General features: G+C 50.8%; 2 protein-coding genes and 1 pseudogene across 2 annotated transcripts in view; 2 read left to right on the forward strand and 1 right to left on the reverse strand.

Moving 5' to 3' along the window:
- LOC129040873 (rab5 GDP/GTP exchange factor-like) overlaps positions 1-3,266 on the forward strand; it is a 99,231-nt pseudogene extending 95,965 nt beyond the window's left edge.
- On the reverse strand, positions 768-18,910 carry MDH2 (malate dehydrogenase 2). Its single transcript, XM_054496560.2, has 9 exons — positions 18,729-18,910; positions 11,955-12,123; positions 9,324-9,407; positions 8,742-8,851; positions 6,327-6,452; positions 3,771-3,848; positions 2,919-3,018; positions 2,403-2,554; positions 768-1,079 (listed from the first exon to the last, which is right to left on the reverse strand). The coding sequence occupies exons 1-9, from the start codon at positions 18,792-18,794 to the stop codon at positions 948-950; spliced, it is 1,017 nt and encodes a 338-aa protein (XP_054352535.1). The 5' UTR covers positions 18,795-18,910; the 3' UTR covers positions 768-947.
- The window catches only part of STYXL1 (serine/threonine/tyrosine interacting like 1), a 55,647-nt gene continuing 54,572 nt past the window's right edge, over positions 17,856-18,930 (forward strand). Inside the window, exon 1 of the mRNA XM_054496567.2 lies at positions 17,856-18,391. The gene's annotated coding sequence lies outside the window, so the exon portion shown is untranslated. The remainder of the gene's footprint in view (positions 18,392-18,930) is intronic.

The raw sequence follows: 18,930 nt of genomic DNA on the forward strand, positions 1-18,930 counted from the left end.
TGGACAGATGAACGTCCAAGTACTGGGCACACCTCCAGCCCTCCCTCTTCCACTGAAGGCCATTGCCTGTTGCTAGAAAGTTCTTTCCCAGGTATGCAGCTTTCAGTTTCCACTTCAGAGGCCACAGTGTCTGGGGAACGGACTGCCCCCAATACTAAAGGGAGTCAAATCTCTTTAATTCCCCACTCCTCAATACAACAAAGTCCCTTCTTTAGGCCACTGATGGAAACCTGGAACCCCCTTTTGATGGCGGCACAGCGTCCTTGGCCTTGACACAGAGGCTGGGGTTTGGGCTGTCCCAAACCCAATACCCCAACCCTGGTCTCCCCACAGTTCTGGCCATGGGCTGTCTCTGCCACTGAACATCAGGGTTCGGTCAGAAGATGAAATCCCAAGGGGCACAGAGGTCAGCAGAGGAAGCTCAATGAGAAAGGTGCTGTTTGCTCAGCCAGAAAACGGCTGCCCGGCATTCACCGCTGAACTATGACCCCGTGGGGGTGAACCACCCCCAGGAGGAATCAGGCCCGGGCGATGCAAGGGTGCCAACAGGAGGGACAGGAGGAGCATGTACGGGTAAACTGAATACTGTGTCCAATTCCATAAATTAACAATTTAGACTTTCTTGAAGCTACTGATGAAAGCATCACGCTTCAGTCTAGCAGTTAAACATCATCTAATTCTGATTGGTAATGAAGAGGTAGCAGACACTCTAAAGTTGGCTCTCATGGGGAAGAAAGCACAGCATTTACAGAAGGGACCTTGAAAAATAAAATCAAGGACGGCTTTTATTGATGCGCCCACAGAGCCACCCACAATTTGGAAGGGATGATGATGTTAATACAGTAATCATCACCAAAGCAAATTAAAATACAAAGTTTATCTGCAACGGCTCTGCAGTGACATGATGCCTTCATGAATTAAGGAAACTGGCCACCCATCAGAGCGGCTCACTTCAGGGTCTTCACGAAATCTTCCCCCTTCTTGATGGAGGCCTTCAGCTCGGGGATGGCATCCGAGATCATCTTCTCCTCAAAAGAGGAGACTTTGCCGATGCCCAAGTTCTTCTCAATGCCCTTTTTCTGAGGGAAATGGGAACATGTTAAAATGAAGTTTCCAGGAAAGTGCTTGTTAGAGAAACCCCGACCTGTCGCTCCATCAGCCTCGCCGAGGAGTCTGTCTATACATGCGGGTTCTGGGTGCCTTGCTGGGGGCGCCTTGCTGACCAGGTGGGTGGGACTGAGCTGCGGTCAGGAGTGCGAGGCTCAGAGTCAGAGGGTGCCAGGCAGGGGTCCCAGCACTGTGATTGTCTAGGCAGGTACCCTGGACAATGACTGACCTTCCAAATGTGTTTCCTTAGCTATAAAACAAGCACCATCCACCTTCGTGCACACGAGGACAATGCAACAAGCACCTGGACGCCAGGCACTCAATCATCAGGAACACTTCACCGTATTCTCCCCAACAGAGCCTGTTTCTGGGTTCTTGTCTCTCCCCTCAAGTTGGTAAAGGACTGAAAACATTGTCACGGTCACCTGAATCAGGTGTCACTAAGTAGGTAAATGTCTGACATTGGCAAAAACAGGCATCTCTGCCACCGTCTCACCTGCAGAAACTGAGCACGGTTTGTGTGGCAACAGCCTCAGACCTCACCTCGACTGAATTCCCTCCTACTGCTTCCCCTGGCTCGAGGGCCTGTAAGAACCGGGTGCGTCTCACCTGCAGGCCCTGCCATTCCACACACCTGCACCGACACGGGGACAGAACTACACCGTCGAGTGCCTGTCTCTTACCAAGGCCTGGGGCCATAGCTGAAGGATCTTTCTGTATCGGAGCATCTCTGAGAAAGGTCCTGGGGTGGCCCAGTGAAGCCATATTACTTTCTGGCCACGTGATGAAGGCAACCACACATCTGCCTGATTTCTGCCCACAGGTGAGAAATGGAAACTCGGCTTGAGGGGGTATGAGTAAGACCTAAGGGTTTCTGTTTGCTGAAGACTCAGGCTGTCTGGATGGGGCACACTCTGGAAGCGGAATTGGGCCTGGCCGCCCCCGCAGTCCGAACAAGACGAATAAGGAGCGACAGGGAGGTGTTCAGGCGGGGTAGGGAGGCCTCCCTGGACTGCCTGGAGATGGAGCGTCTTATCAGTCAATACTCCTGCAGCTACTGGGCACCCGCTGTCAAACTGCAGGGAAGGACACCCACTTGCTGGGAGGTTCACCCTTCACAGTCTGATCCTCCCAGCTCTTTTTTCTCGGGTGTGCGTCCACCCTTGAAAACAACAGCACTCGCCAGGCAGGCACATGAGCTTACTGCACAAAGGGCCGGGGAGAGCTCCTGAGGCTTAAGCAGAAGGAACGCCCCCTTCTTGCACAGTCAGAAGGACCCACGCCCGGATACGTACCCCAAGCAGCAGCGGTGTGGAGAAGTAGGTACATTCCGTTTCCTGTGACTTAACGAAGGAACATTCCACAACACCTTCCTTTCCATTCATCGCATCCACAAGGGAGAAGACGAAGCGGGCACCGGCATACGCCATGGAGAGGGTGGCAGAGCCTAGGGGGGCACAGGCAGGTCAGCCTGGCTGGTGCCACAACCGTGACGCCCAGGTGAGCCGGCCCTGCCAGCCAAGACACCTGCACACCTTCCAGCCTAACAGTCGAGAATTTCAGTCGGCACCCCTGATTTCTTTTTACTTATACATGAATGGTGTGGAATTGACTCTGCCAGCCTCAAAAATGACTCTCAACCCCACAAAGCAGGCCGAGCTGCCCTCTCACACAGGGATTTCCCACCAGGCAAATGCAAATCAACACTGAAAAGGATCATCCATGCCCAGGGACAAGCAGCATTTCTCCCCAACCCTGAGCTCTCGCAGGGCCTCACTGGCACCCAGCCCCGGGGCTGCCTGAGACTCTACCTGCTCCGGCTTTAGCCTTGACCACCTCCGTGCCGGCCTCCTGGATCCGCCCAGTGAGTGCTGTCAGCTGGTCCTGGGGAAAGTCCACCTTGGGGGTGCACTGCAAGCCAAGCCGTGGGATCAGTGAGTGGCTTCCGGCCCACGACCCCAGACCCACTGCATCCCACCCCCACTACTCCCGACCTCTCCTCTCCCTCCCATCACCAGGGCATGGGAAAGGTTTTCTATAAAGAAGAAAAAACCTTTATAGAAAAATGACATGCTACTCTGGGCACACTGCCTATGGGGCAGCCCTGCTCCACAAGAAGCAGCAAAAAAATAATAATAAAAAGATTAAAAAAAAAAAAAGACGAAGTCAAATCAACTCTGTTAGGAAGTGTGGTGAGTCCTCTACTCATTTGTTTTTTGAGGCCAGGGTCTGGCTCTGTCGCCCAGGCTTCAGTGGTGCAGTGGTGCATCATACCTCGCTGCAGCCTCAACCTCCCAGGCTCAAGCAATCCTCCCGCTTCGGCCTCCCAAATGCTGGGATTACAGGTATGAGCCACTGTGTCCAGCGTTGGACTCATTTTTGAAAAAAGCACCTCTCCTGCTCCGGCCTAACCAGTAACCCGGTGAGGTTCCCAACAGTGGTTCTCCTTGCGTGCTGGAGCTGCGCCCTGAGCAGCTTCCACCCACATTCGCTCCAGGACTGACACCGCCCTGCAGCAGAGGGGCGGGGCTGTCTACAACGGGAGCCCTTCCAAAACCTGGCACATGGCCAGGCCTTCTCCAGTCTACCGGGATCACCTCAAAGCAGGGCCTGGTAAAGGGAATCCTGACCTCGAAGCCCCTCACAAGGTCATATGCACGTACCTGAGAGATCAGGGGGATGATGGTCTTCCCGGCATGGCCACCAATGACAGGGACGTTGACTCGAGCTGGATCCAAACCCTGGTGACCAAAGTATGAAGCTGGATGAGTTAACAAGCTCTTTCAGTGTAAAACATGTCACAGCCACCCACAGCCCCAACACTGGAAAAGCTCCCAGAACTCAGGGTGGAACAGAGCCAGCTGGGAGGAGGCCCTGTCCAGCCCCTGCTGCGCTTGATCTCCTGCCACGGTGCCCCAAAAGGCTGAGCATGAGCGCCAGCAGGTGCCGTGAGGGTTCGCCGCTGTCTGGCAAGGCCACCGCAAGTCCTTCCTTCACAGTGAGTATTTGTGCCTACTGCGGATGGGCACGGGAGGATGCTGCCTCCTGTGGAGGCCCCCCTCCGGGCCTGGCATCCTCTTTCCCAGAGCCGGCTTCACTCCCCATGCACAAGCCCAGACTCCTCCCTACACACAACAATCCAAGTTCCCTTTTCTTCAGGCCCCACAGAACAAAATTCAAATCCATTCCAGGATACCCATGAGTGAGAAGTCTGGCACCTCAAACAGTGATTGGGACAGAAAGAACAAACTGACTCCTATGGCTCCAAACACCACAGTTCAAGGCCGCCTCATTTCTTAAACTGGAGGTACCACACCCCCAAGAATCTGTGAACCAGGTTTTTGTTTTGTTTTTTGAGACAGGGTCTCTATCCCCCAGGCTGGAGTGTAGTGGCACAATCTTGGCTGGCTGCAACCTCTGCCTCCTGGACTCAATGATCCTCCCACCTCAGCCTCCCAAGTAGCACACACCTCCACACCCAACTTATGTTTTTTAAATGTTCTGTAGAGATGGGGTGTTGCCATGTTGCCCAGGCTGGTCCTGAACTCCCGGGCTCAAGCCACCCTCCTGCGTTGGCTTCCCAAAGTGCTGGGATTCCAGGCATGCACCACTGCGCCCGGCTGAACCAAGTATTTCTTAAAACGGACAATAACCTGGTGGGAGTAATGGTAGCAAGGGAACAGCCACCTGCCCCGATGGCCATGGCCACTGAAAAGCCCAGTCCTAGGTTGGGAAATGAGCCTGGTCTGGGAGAGGGAGGATCAGCCTCACGCACGGGAAAAGCAGGATCAGCTTCATGGAGCCGGGAGCCAAAGATCCGAGAGGCTTAGCTTGGCGGTGTGTAAGCACACACGTGCGGGCCCTGCACGGTCACCAGGGACGCGGGGCTGAAGGTACACAGCCCTGCTTTCCAGAGGCTTGCCCTCAAATACAAGACTCCTAGAAACGTATGTTCCAATGGTGCATGCTAAGACGGGGGGCAAGGCGACTTTGCAGCAAATGGGAACATGGCATTGGCCTGGGAGGTCCTGGAGCCACGTTGAAAGGGAATATGGTGGGTGAGAGGATGAGGGAGGAACCAGCCATCGGAAGTTTAAGGATTGATATGCATTCTTGATATGATCCAGGAAACTTCCAGAATGTCAGGCAGCCAGGGGTAATGATAGTCCACCTCACTGTTGGAGGTGGGGGACAGGGGCTCTCCCAAGGGCCAAGGTACCCTGTCCCCAACTCTAACAGTGAAGCTTCAAGGCTGAGACAGGACTGCCTAACAGGACTTTCTGTGAGGACAGAGGAGCCATATGTGGCCATGGAGCATCTTAAATGTGGTTTGTGTGGCAGAGGGATATAGTTTTAATGTTATTTAACCATAAATAGCCAAATGTAGCTAGTGGCAGCTATGGTGCAGGGCAGGACTAGGGCCTGGGGTGTGCCCAGCCCTGAGAGCCCACGAGAATGAACTGTTGCCTCCAGGACGCCAGGGGCTGCGCCTCTGGAGGTGGGAGGTGGGATCCTGCCTGGTGTGTCCACTTCCATACTGCAGCAATCCCGGGGGCCTCTGGACATACCTGCGCTCACCTGCTCACTCAAACTGGTTTTTTTTGTTTTGTTTTGTTTTGTTTTGTTTTGTTTTGTTTTAAAGAGACAGGGTCTTGCTCTGTCACCCAGGCTGGAGGGCAGTGGCGCAATCACAGCTCACTGCAGTCTTGAACTCCTGGGTTCATGCAACTGTCCCACCTCAGCCTCCCAAGTGCTGGGATGACAGCCGTGAGCCACCGTGCCACGGTGTCTCACTCGATTCACGGTGTCTCAATCGATTAAACTGTCTCTTCGATTCAAGTGTCTCTCCCATTCCATGGAACTCTAAGGCCTGGGGCCATGGCTTTTGAAGCTCTGTGACCCCCACACCCGTAACAGAGTCCCACTACCAGGCCCTCGGGTACATACTGCCGTGTCTGTTACAGTGGGGCGTGAACCCACAGTGCTCTTGGCGAGAAGGAAGACAGCGAGAGCTGGGAGACAGACACTGGCCAGAGTAGACGCCTATTGGGCCGGGTGCCTGAACCCACAGGAAACACAGGCTGCTTCCATCAAGAAGGCGAGCTCTAAAAACATTTAAAACCCCCAAGTGACACGTGACCTGGGCATGCCCGTAAATGAGCACGGGTGGCGGGAGAAGTTCAGAAAGGTCACCTGAGCAACACCCACGCCGCCCTTACCTTCAGCTCTGCAACAAAGGTGTTGGCTCTGACGATGTCCAGGGTCGTCACGCCGAAGATCTTGTTGGGGTTGTACACTCCGTGCTTCTTGAAAACTTCTGCTGTGATGGGGATGGTGGAATTAACCTAGGACATCCAACAGACAGGCGTGGCTTGCCCTGGGTTCCGAGAGCAGGGCCCAAGCCACAGAAGGAAAAGGGCTTTTTGTCAGACCTTCCCAAAGGTCTAACTAGTCAAAGATGCCACATTAAACTGCCCTGTCTGATAACTCTGTACTGGCAAGCCACCCGCCACAAAGGACAGGCCACACCATGTGAACAAAGAAACCCTTTGCTGTAGAGGATGCTTCTTCCCTTGGTGGCCCTTCAGCTATCAACTGAAATGTGTGATGATGCCTCCATGGGTCACCTTCTGCTCGGCCGGGACTCACAGCTGCAGGGCCACTCCTGATGGGACAGCAGTGCACAGTGGCTGTGTGCTCCAAGGAAGCAGGTCCACTGGCAGCTCGGTCCCTCTGTGCTACGACCCTGGGCAGGTCACCCTAACTCCCTGGGACCCGTTTTTTTCTTCTGTAAGTGGGGGAAACGACAACCTCATGAAGTGATAAATACTAAATGACTTCACACAGGACGGATGCTGAACACGTCACCCGGGACACCAGAAGGTGACAGAACGGCCAGGTTTCTATTAGGCACTGGTTAGCTCCCCAACAAAGGGAATAGCAGCTCTCTATTTGTGACCCACTACCCTGAGGAGCTTTTGGGGAAGGCAGGACCCTCAGAGGCCAGGAGCACGAGCTCTGCATGCCTGCTGGCATCCGTGCCTCTCAGTGACATCATGGTCCCTGCCCCTTCACCCCAGTCGATCCTCATCCTCAGACACCAGGACACAGGCTCCGCCAGGAAGGAGCAGTGAGGGGGCTGCTGTTAAATGAGCACAAGGCCCTGCAGGTCAAGCTGGGGAACCATGGCCGCCCTCTCAGTGAGGGCGCGGCACTCGACGTTTCTGAGAGTAAGCAGCTACCTGCAAAAACCAGTGAGTGGGGCCTGGGGTGGCTGTGTGTGAATGAGGAGATGGGGACAACAGGGGACCAGGAATGGAAATCCTGAGTAGAATGCAGATAGTCCCACCTTATCCATGGTTTCACTTTCTGCTGTGTTAATTACCAGCAGTCAAATGAGGTCTGAAATTATTACACGGAACATTTCAGAAATAAAGAATTCATGGGTTTTAAACTGGCTGGGCGCAGTGGCTCATGCCTGTAATCCCAGCACTCTGGGAGGCTGAGGCGGGAGGATCACCTGAGGTTGGTTTGTTGAGACCAGCCTCGCCAACATGGCGAAACCCTGTCTCTACTAAAAATACAAAAATTAGCTGGGCATAGTGGCATGCACCTGTAATCCCAGCTACTCAGGAGGCTGAGGCAGGAGAATCGCTTGAACCTGGGAGGCAGAGGTTGCAGTGAGCCAAGGTCGCGCCATTGCACTCTGGCCTGGGCGACAGAGCCAAAAAAAAAAAAAAAAAAAAACCACAAACAAAAAAACTGCATGCCATCTGAGTAGCAGGATGAACTCTGGCTCCATCCCGCTCAGGACAGGGGTCAACCCTTTGCCCAGCATCCCCATGCGTCCACACCACCTGCCTGAGTCACTTAGGAGCCATTTTGGTTATCAGATCAGCTGTTGACGGATCATGATGCTTGTGTTCCAGTCGCCTTATTTTACTTTACAATGGCCCCAAAGCGCAAGAGTAGTGATGCTGGCAATTTGGAAACACAGAAACCAGAGAAGCCATTAAGTACTTCCCTTAAGTGAGAAGGCGGAAGTTCTGACTAAAGGGAAAGAAATAACTTTTATTATAGTATCTTGTTATGATTGTTTTACTATTAGTTGTTGTTGTTAATCTCTTACTGTGCCTAGTTTATGAATTAACTTATCACAGGTGTGCATGCCTAGGAAAACACATGGTATATACAGGGTTCCGTATACACACGGTATATACAGGGTTCAGGGTTCAGGCACCTACTGGGCTCTTGGAATGTACTTCCCTGGCTAAGTAGGAGCTACTGTGTCAAAAAGGGAATCGAGGCCACCACAGTCATGGCTGAAAGGAGCCTTGAGAATGGACTTCTCTTCAGGTGGGGAAACTAAAGCAGAGAGAGACGTGGTCTGCCCACAGCATGAGGCTGGCTGGGACAACGCTCATTCAGTTCATGCCAGAAGGAGTCCTTAGGAAATGCACGGACGGGCCTCTGCTTAGTGTGCCCGACCTCTCCATTTCAGCCCCTTCATCTGTGTACCCCCCCCCATCCCCCCAACACATCAGCAGCCTTTGCTGCAAATCGTGAGCTTTTCACGCACTGTCAGCACCTAAACACCTGCCATAGCTGCAAGAGCTAGGTGCTGCCACACTCACCGGATTGGCAATGACGCAGATCATGGCTTCCGGGCAGTGCTGGGCACAGGCAGAGGTCAGGGTGGCCACAATCGTGGCATTGGTGTTGAACAGGTCGTCCCGGGTCATGCCTGGAAATGATCCAATATGAGATGTTAACAGAGAACACCACAAATTTCCAGACAGGCGGCATGTGCTGAGCGCCAGCTGTTACAGGAAATTTAGCCACTCAAGATCCCCGTTTCAAGTCAGTCTCTCTTGCAGGGTAAATGATCCAGCATGATGAGTGCCAGAAGCGAGGTCTGTATGGGTGGAGCAGGAGAGGACAACATCTGAGAAGGACCGTCGAGGTTTAATAAGAACTCCAAGGTAGAGTGGGGCTGAGGAGAGGGAAGGGCGTCTGCACAGAGGCACAGGGGAATGGCAAGACGACTTTGACCCCAGGCCAACAAAGAGATGTGACCTTTACCCCACAGGCAAGGGGAGCTGGTGGCATTTTTCCTACAACAAAGCAACCAGATTAAATCCATTTTTAATAGGAAATGGGTTTAATCCCCACATCTTCACGTGGGGAGGTACCAGACAAGGCTTTCAAACACAAACCTGGCTTTCTGGGTACTCCGGCCGGAATAACTACCACATCACAACCTTTCAGGCAGTCAGGCAGCTGTTCAGGTCCGAGGTAGCCTAGAACAAACACCCCAAAAGAGAAATGTCACCGTTTCTGATTCAGAGAGGCCTGGAAAGTTCAGCCCTGGCCTTAAGGCCAACTAATGGCCTCGTAAAGGCTAGAAGCCCTGCCTGTAACGTGATTCCTTCTGTTGACGACTACTGCCCTGCGAGCTGACAATCCCCGTGGCAGGAACCCTCCCCTTCTACCCTGCTTTCCCCAGCCTCTCCTTGCCCAGGCCCCAGCTAGAATGGGTCAGCCCTCCAGGTTTCCACAAAAGCAAACTGAGCCACTGCTTGTCTTCATCCTACTTGTGAGCATTGTAAGTCACTCTTGGCCTCCAGTTAGAATGAGAGGAGCTGCTCATTCCCCATCACCACAATCCTGATGAAAACTCCTTTTTTTTTTTTTTTCTTGAGAGGGAGTCTTGCTCTGTCACCCAGGCTGGAGTGGGATCTTGGCTCACTGCAACCTCCACCTCCCGGCTTCATGTGATTCTCCTGTTCCAGCCTCCTGAGTAGCTGGGATTACAGGCATGGACCACCACATTTGGCTAATTTTTGTATTTTTAGTAGAGAAGGGGTTTCACCAGGTTGGCAAGGCTGGTTTTGAACTCTTGAACTCAAGTGATCCACCCACCTTGGCCTCCCAGAGTACTGGGATTACAGGAGTGAGCCACTGTGCCAGCCCAAACTCCTTGATCAGAAGGCACTGAAGGCCAGGAAAGAAAATGTCCTGTGCTGAAAGACTCTAAATATTACTATTTCGTTTACTCCTATCATCTGAAGGAAAAAATATGTTTTCAAAGATTTCAGGGAAATTTGCTACAATATGCAAAATCTGCTTTGATCTTGACTTTTTCCTTAATGCAAGAGCCTTCTTAACCCGAATATACAGCCCAAAAGAAAACGGGCAACCCATTCAGAGAACTCTGGAAGGTGCATGAACATAAAATTTGCCAGGCAGCCTCCCCAGCTGTTCACACCAACTTAAGACTCATGTAAACACCATCAGACACCATATCGCATACGCTGTCGGAGGGGAAAGAAATCAGTAGAATCTTTCTGGACAGCAATTTGGAATTTTATAGTAAAAGCTTTGAAATATTCATACCTACTAATTCTGTGTTTAGAACTCTAAGACTTAAACAAGATGTAAAGATAAAGATACGTACTGCAACTTATATTAATATATTTATATTTACAGAAGCAAACAGGAAACAGCCAATGGTCAACAGCAGAGCTATCATAAACGATAAATTACAGCTTTAAAAATAATTTTAACAAGATGTAAAGATAAAGATACGTACTGCAACTTATATTAATATATTTATATTTACAGAAGCAAACAGGAAACAGCCAATGGTCAACAGCAGAGCTATCATAAACGATAAATTACAGCTTTAAAAATAATTTTATCAAGAATTCGGGCTGGGCGCAGTCGCTCATGCCTGTAATCTCAGCACTTTGGGAGGCCAAGGTAGGTGGATCACTTGAGGTCAGGAGTTCTAGACCAGCCTGGCCAACATGGTGAAACCCCAACTCTACTAAAAACACAAAAATTAGCTGGGCATGGTGGTGCACACCTGTGGTCCCAGCTACTCGGGAGGTTGAGGCAGGAGAATCACTTGAACCCCAGGATGGGGAGGTTGCAGTAAGCCAAGATTGTGCCACTGTATTCCATCCGGGAGACAGAGGAAAACACGGTCTCAAAAAAAAAAAAAAAAAAAAAAAAAATTCAGTGACATGCAAACATGTTGATACATTGTGAAGGTTAAATAAGCAGCATATATAAATATGTATATTTATGAATTTTTTTTTTTTGGAAACAGGGTCTCATTCTCACCTAGGCTGAAGTACAGTGGTGCAATCAGGGCTCACTGTAGTCTCAACCTCCTGAGCTCAAGTAATCCTCCCACGTCAGCCTCCCAAGTAGCTGGGACCACAGGTGTGCACTATCATGCCCGGCTAATTTTTGGACTTTTTGTTGAGATAGGGGTCTCGCCATGTTGCCTGGGCTGGTCTTGAACTCCTGGACTCAAGCAATCCTCCTGACCTGGCCTCCCAAAGTGCTGGGATTACAGGCATAAGCCACTGCACTGAGTCCAGTGAATCATTTCCCAGACAACATTTACTGAATATCCGACACTGCCTTCCACAGACGGGCAGGTTTCCCAAAGAGGCCGTGCTTTTTGAGAAGCTGGCAAGATAACCCTGGGGTAGAGGGAAGGTGGCCCGCAGCTGAGAACACCATCTTACTGTCCCCACATCCTCACCATAGGTTGCCGACACTTCCCTCTTCCCCATCCTCATACTACTTTTCAAATTAGAAAAAGTAGAAAATGGGATGATTAGACTACCTCAACATTTCTAAAAGACGCCGCTGTTTCAATTTTTATACACGCAAGTCTAAAAGGGTGTAATCACTTGTAAAATTTACATTTAAAACAAACAGAGAAACCCCAGTCTCTAAACATTTAATTTCATCTAAGAATCTTACTCAAAACTCGGATCCTGGCCTACTGGGGACAGGAAGCAAGTCTCTAGGGTCAGCGCGCCCAGTACCTTTCACAGCGGCTTTGGTCTCGATGTGGCTCAGATCTGCAGCCACTCCGGGTGTGTGCGCGATATCATAGAGGGTCAGGCGGCTCACCAAGGGGCTGTTCTTCAGGAGAAGTGAAAGTGGCTGCCCGATGCCTCCAGAGGCCCCTAGCACAGCTACTTTAGCATTGTTCTAAAAAGAGGCACAGAGAAAGGACTCTTAGGACGAAATGAACATGAAATGGATTCACATGGTATCCTGTAAAAAATATTGCATTGGGCCTCTTTTTACTGCAGTTGCCAAAGCAAGATACAATCATTGTATTTATATCAGTCTCATTCTGGAAGAATTCAGGACCTTCATTCCAAAGGTCCACTTTCAAATGGGGAGAATTTATGTCTGTAGAGGCTGTGATACTCAGGGTACTTCAAAACCCTCCTGAAAGATGAAGAGCAAGCTGGACTCCATCAGGCAGCTGGACTGGTAACAGCAGCCTTCCCTTCAACCTGCAGCTTTAAAACTATAAACACACACTGAGTGCCTAGCAACAGGCCCTCCCGGTAACTGAGGATGCAGGAAGATCCCTGCTGGCTCTGTAGGAGACAGGTAGTGAAATGCATTAGGAGCGGAGAGAACACTGTCACAGAAGCCCCTTGTGCAAGAGGGCAGACAGGGGTGCAGCAATCAACTCCCTGCGGGGGTGGGGAATCGGGGAAGATTCATCCAGGCAGCAAACTTGTGGCTGGAGCCTCAGGCAGGACGAGGAGCTGCCTAACGAGGTGGAAGGGCTTATGTACATTGCGAAAGACTCCAACCCTCCTGGTGAGTCAGATCTGTCATCTCGGGCTCCAGTACCTCACACTGGTTCTCCAGCCTAGGTGTGTATCAGAGCCACCTGCTGAGCTAATGAAGCCCACTCAGGACTAGGCTCCTGGAAGCGGGATGGGGCTTAGGCCTTGGCATTTTTGCCATTTTCCCCAGATGATTTTGATACCAAACAGTTTGAGAATCACTGTTTCATACCAGGCTAATCAGAAGAACAGGCAGCAAAGTAGCAGCTGGCCCTGGGCATTTCAGCTTGGAACAGTTAGGAAAGTGATGGGGTGAAAGTGACCCGGCCCCGCATCCGGCAACCACTCCCGTTATTCGAAGGTACTCTTCCCCTCTAGGTCTCACTCAAGGTCTGACCAAAATTCCAGCCACACCCAGGGAGCTTGTTTCTGATCTAAACTCACAAATGAGAAGCAGAGCCGATTCCTGGCAGGCAGGCAGGCAGGCAACTGCCAGTGAGGGAAGAGGCAAACAAAGTGGCCGACACAGGAACTCTCAGCACCGTGTGTGGTCATCTGGGGCCTGACAGCATCACTGCACGGTCTTCTACAGTAGCTGAGGCCAGCTAGTAACAGGCTTTGGTTATCAGAAACCAAAACCAAACAAACCAAAATCCGAACCAAGACGCTTACACAGTGGGTTTCTGCTCAGGAAATTAAACTGTGGAAGCATACACAACCAACATTTGAATTCAAACAGGTTTTTGAGTTTCAAGTTGGTGCTTTAAAGGTGAACCCCTGGCTGCCTGGAAACTTGAACCTGTCAGACCCGCTCAGAACCTGAGATCGGGCTGCCTCAGCCTCACCCACTTCTGGATTTTCAACTCTTACTCCCACATCTTGTGTGAGTCTCAGGGACTCCCAAATCCCAGCTCTGCATTCCCAGTTCTGTTAGCCGTTGCGTGGGTTCCACAAACCCAACTGTCCATTTATCCTGCCCCCCTCCCTCCATCCCTGGTCCCAAATGGCACTTGTGTTCACTAAACGTAAACTTCTAGAACCATCTTCTGCCACCTCCTTCTTATCAGAGACATCAAGTCAGGACATGAAGAACTTAGCAGCTCAACCACCCTCCCGACCCGCTCCTCCTCCTCTTTCTGTTCCATTATCTAAATTAGGTACTCAGCAACACCTCCAAAGCATGCTTTCCCAAAATCAAAGTCTTAATCATTTCTCTCTCGTGCTCAAGCTGGCATGGTGGTATGCACCTGTAGTCCCAGCTACTCAGAAGGCTGAGGTGGGAGGATCACATGAGCCCAGGAGTTGAGGCTGCCATGAGCCATGATGGTGCCATTGCACTCCAGCGTGGGAAACAGAGCAAGATTCCATCTCTTTAAAAAAATATCTTCTGGGCTGGGCGTGGTGGCTCACACCTGTAATCCCAGCACTCTGAGAGGCCGAGGTGGATCACCTTAAGTCAGGAGTTCGAGACCAGCTTGGCCAACATGGCAAAACCCCATCTCTACTAATAATAAAAAAATTAGCCGGACATGGTGGCGCGCACCGGTAATCCTAGCTACTCAGAAGGCTGAGACAGGAGAATCGCTTGAACCCAGAAGGAGATCACACCACTGCACTCCAGCCTGGGTGAAAGAGCAACAGTCTGTCTCAAAAAAAAAAGAAAAAAAAAAAATCTTCCAAAGCTTTCATGCGTCCATCATTCAGCCAGGGCAGTGGTTCCACAGGGGAGTGGCCAAGACAGTCCCACCAGGGTGGAGGATGAAACTGCTGCAATGAGTGTATCTTTTTTTTTTTTGAGATAGGGTCTCCCTCTCTCACCCAGGCTGGAGTGCAGTGGTGCGATCTTGGCTCACTGCAACCTCTGCCTTTTCGGTTCAAGCCATCCTCCCCACCTTAGCTGTAGCTGGGACTACAGGTACACACCACTCATTTTGTAGAAATGAGGTTTTGCCACATTGCCCAGGCTGGTCTCAAACTTCTGAGCTCAAGTGATTCTCCCACCACAGCCTCCCAAAGTGCTGGGATTATAGGTGTAAGCTACCACGCCCGGACTGTCTCTATCTTTATCTAACAAAGAATTAATCTCTACCAAGAAATGGACCGACCTGTGCCCTCACTAGGGTGCTTAAATGGATCAGTCCCACGTGTACATAAGGTGAACACAACATGGGGGAGGGAGGGGAAGAAGACTGCCTCACTGGTTTCTCTGCTTTCACTTTGTCAAGGTGATGTCACTGTTTGTATATTACAGGATGTCATCAACTTAATTTTTACAAAACCACGATCCTTAAGTAGTATAATCTTTACCATGCTTTGCAATGAGATGAAAATCTTTGGTGGCCCGGAGGTTAGATCATGATCTCCTTGTCAAAGAGCTGTCTTCCAGACCCGCTGACCTTTGCTGGGTGGCAGAGTGGCTATCAACAGCACACTGCTTGGCAACTGTGTTGAAAACTGTGTTGAAACGGACATACGGTAACACTACCTTCATTTATAAGTTTTAACACTTTACAACGTGTTATGGTTTGTTTTAAAATTTCTACTTGAGTTTATATTGTAATGTATATATTAGTACATATATCTATAAGTAAATACATTGGGGCTATATGCTTCCTACACTTTTACTGTTAAAGATACAGGATCCAGCTAGGCGTGGTGGCTCACGCCTGTAATCCCAGCACTTTGGGAGGCTGAGATGGTCGCATCACCTGAGGTCGGGAGTTTGAGACCAGCCTGACCAACATGGAGAAACCCTGTCTGTACTAAAAACACAAAATTAGCCAGGCATGGTGGCATATGCCTGTAATCCCAGCTACTCGGAAGACTGAGGCAGGAGAATGGCTTGAACCTGGGAGGCGGAGGTTGCGGTGAGCTGAGATCACACCATTGCACTCCAGCCTGGGCAGCAACAGCGGAACTTCGTCTCAAAAAAAAAAAAAAATCCAAAGTCTGGAGACCACTGCACCATGGGCTCAAGCCCATCTTTCTTTCTGCTTTCATCAGCTGCCTTCTCAACAACGTCACTTGTATGCCCAACAGGCATTTTAAATTGAACATATCAAAAACAGAGATCCTGGCCGGGTATGGTGGCTCACGCCTATAATCCCAGTAATTTGGGAGGCTGAGACAGGTGGATCACCTGAGGTCAGGAGTTTGAGACCAGCCTGGCCAACATGGCGAAACCCCATCTCTACTGAAAATACACAAAAATTAGTTGGGCGTGGTGGCAGCACCTGTAATCCCAGCTACTCAGGAGGCTGAGGTGAGAGAATCACTTGAACCCAGGAGGAGGAGGCTGCAGTGAGCCGAGATCCCGCCACTGTACTCCAGCCTGGGTGACAGAGCAAGACTCTGTCTCAATAAATAAATAAAAACTGAACTCCTGATATCTTCTCCCTGCCTAACTAAACCCACTGTCTTCTATAAGTCTTGCCTATTTCAGCCCAACTCCAAGGCCCAAAACCTTGGTGTCATCCCTGACCCCTTATCTAATCACACATCAGCAAATCCTTCTGGTACCATCAACAAATACCCAGAATTCAACCATTTCTTACCAACTGCACCTAGATAACCACAATGAACTCCTAACCCACCTTTCTCTCACTCCTAAGACTATTTTGTTAAAATGGAAAGAAGAGCAAATCATTACGCAGCTGAAAACCCTCAACTGGCCACCCCATTTCTGAGAAAATACCAAAGTTTTACGAGGCCTGTTCTGTTACCTCCACTGCCTTCTCTGGAACTACCCTAGCCTCATGTTCTCAAACTTTCAAGGCATGCCCTATGCTTCTCCAAGGGCTCTCAGCTACATCCTGAGACATATCCCCTACCTGGAATACTCTTTCCATATGATGTGATCTCTGCTTCCTTCGGACTTTACTCAAACATCTCACTCTGGGTGAGGCCTACCCTGGCTGATGTAAAACTGCTACCCTCGGCTGGGAGTGGTGGCTCATGCCTGTAATCCCAGCACTTTGGGAGGCCAAGGAGGGGGGATCACTTCAGGCCAGGAGTTTGAGACCAGCCTGGCCAACATGGTGAAACCCCATCTCTACTAAAAATACAAAAATTAGCCGGCTGTCGTAGCCCTTAACTGTGATCCCAGCTACTCGGAAGGATGAAGCAGGAGGATAGCTTGAGCCCAAGAGTTGGCTGCAGTGAGCCAAGATGGCGCCAGTGCACTCCAGCCTGGGCAACAGAGTGAGACTCTGTCGGGTCCATCCTGCAACATGGTGAAACCCTATCTCTACTAAAAACACAAAAATTAGCTGGGCATGGTGGTGCGCGCCTGTAGTCCCAGCTACTCGGGAGGCTGAGGCAGGAGAATCGCTCCAACCTGGGAGGTGGAGGCTGCAGTGAGCCGAGATTGCGCCACTGCACTCCAGCCTGGCAACAGAGTGAGACGCTGCCTCAAAAAAAAAAAAAAGTAAATAAAATTGGTACCCTCTTCCCTAACACAAGCACCCTACAATCCCCATTTTTCTTGCATATTCATCACTATTTTAAGATACTTTATAATGAGTGGGGCAATAAGTAAAATATCTAGTAATTCCCGTGAGAGCAGGGACTTCTGTGTTTTGTTCACCACTGTATTTCCAGTACCTAGCTCAATAAATATGTCGAATATCTGAAGGTCCTACCAAAACTCAACCTCTCCCTGGACACCCCTGTCCTATCTTTGGTCGGCTGCCCCTCCCCCACACCTCATCTCCTCCAATCCTGTTTACTCATTCACTAAGACCTTCATCGCCTCCACCTGTCCTAAGTTTACTCATTCCCTAACACCTTCATCGCCTCTACCTGTCCTGAGTTTACTCATTTCTGTCCCATCTCAAGTGCCACTTCTCACTTCTCTTGGTATCCCCTGAAGCACCCAGCATAGTTGCTGGCAAGCACAGGTACTTAATGTACTTATCTGTATACAGCTGGGCCCCACTTTACCGTAGCGCAAAAGTATTTGGTACATTCAACTTACGATGGGGCTGCCTGTGGGAATCCATTGCAAGTTGAAAATACAAAGTTAAACTCGCCTTTTGACTTAGGATATTACCAACTTGCGATGGGTATGGGAAGTAGCCATCAATCCAGGAGCATTTGTATTTATTTTTCAAATGAACTGGATGTACAGGAAACTGGAGAACTTCAATGATACATTTGGATTCCCCTTTAAAATTACCTCCCTCTTGGGCGTCGTAATTAAAAAGCAATGCGGGCACCTCCTGGGTTCTCAAAATTAGGTTTAATTAGATTCACTTGGTAAAAATGCGGAAACTCCAGTCTTAAGCTTCTTCAATGAGCCCAGGCCTCTGTTTTTTATTAGCTTTCTGGTGATTCTGACACAGCAGAGTTTAAGAACCACCATTCTAGAAGATGGCTAAAAATAGCCCAGGCTTAAGTGGTCGCGGGCCAAGTCAAGCACTGTTAAGACACCTGGCGGCAGGCTCAGTCCACCCACAGCAGGAGAGATCCTCCAAAAAGGTTAAGAGAAAGCCGTCTTCAGGTCAGAAGCGCTGAATTCTAATCCTCTGGCCAAATGAGTGTGTAACCCTGGCCCAGTTCTCTAGCCTCGGTTTGTCCATACTATGCAATTAGGAAGTATACAATTTCTTTTATACACGGATGCTGCAAGGAGATTAGCTACGTCAAAGCAATGGAAAGCTGCAGAAAACGTAAGTTTACTTTCAGATGCAGAGCCCTGGTTTCCCAACCTTGAAGGCGTGCAAGCCAAGAGCAGGTCCTCTGGGGAATCTGGGAGACCTGGGGGAGCCCTGCCAAATGGACCGGCCCTGGAGCGGGACTACCTCGCCCCCTTCTCCCCGGCTATCTCCCCCGCACCTCCAGGCCAGTGTCAGGGCCTGCCCCGGGCGCCACAGTCTCCAGCCAGTGCCGGGCAGCCCTGCGGTCCAGGCTGGCCTGGAGAGGGTCAGAGAGCTGCCCGCGAACCGGGGACGCACGTGGCCCGGGCTGAGGGGCCTCCGCCTGCAGGCCGCCCCTCGTTGGGCCTACCTGGGCCGAGGTGCTGAAGCTGCGGCGGAGAACAGCGCTGGCAGGCCGGGCGAGGGCGGAGAGCATGGCTGAAGCGGGAGGGGCGCCGACTGACAGGCACAGGAGCTGGTGACGGGGAAGTGACTCCAACGACCTCCACACTGCGCAGCGCCTGCTCCCTGGGGCCTCGCGAGGGTGAGCGGACTTCCGGTTGCGCTCGCCT

This window comes from Pongo pygmaeus, chromosome 6, assembly GCF_028885625.2.
Source record: "Pongo pygmaeus isolate AG05252 chromosome 6, NHGRI_mPonPyg2-v2.0_pri, whole genome shotgun sequence".
In the NCBI taxonomy this organism is placed as follows: domain Eukaryota; kingdom Metazoa; phylum Chordata; class Mammalia; order Primates; family Hominidae; genus Pongo; species Pongo pygmaeus.

Excerpts from the sequence above, each read along its gene's own strand:
- MDH2 (XM_054496560.2), bottom strand. The coding sequence starts at position 18,794 with ATGCTCTCCGCCCTCGCCCGGCCTGCCAGCGCTGTTCTCCGCCGCAGC. Across the intron at positions 3,019-3,770 it reads TCATCCCCCTGATCTCTCAG|TGCACCCCCAAGGTGGACTT; the intron begins GTACGTGCATAT and ends CTTGGCTTGCAG. Across the intron at positions 1,080-2,402 it reads CCACACCGCTGCTGCTTGGG|AAAAAGGGCATTGAGAAGAA; the intron begins GTACGTATCCGG and ends CATTTCCCTCAG.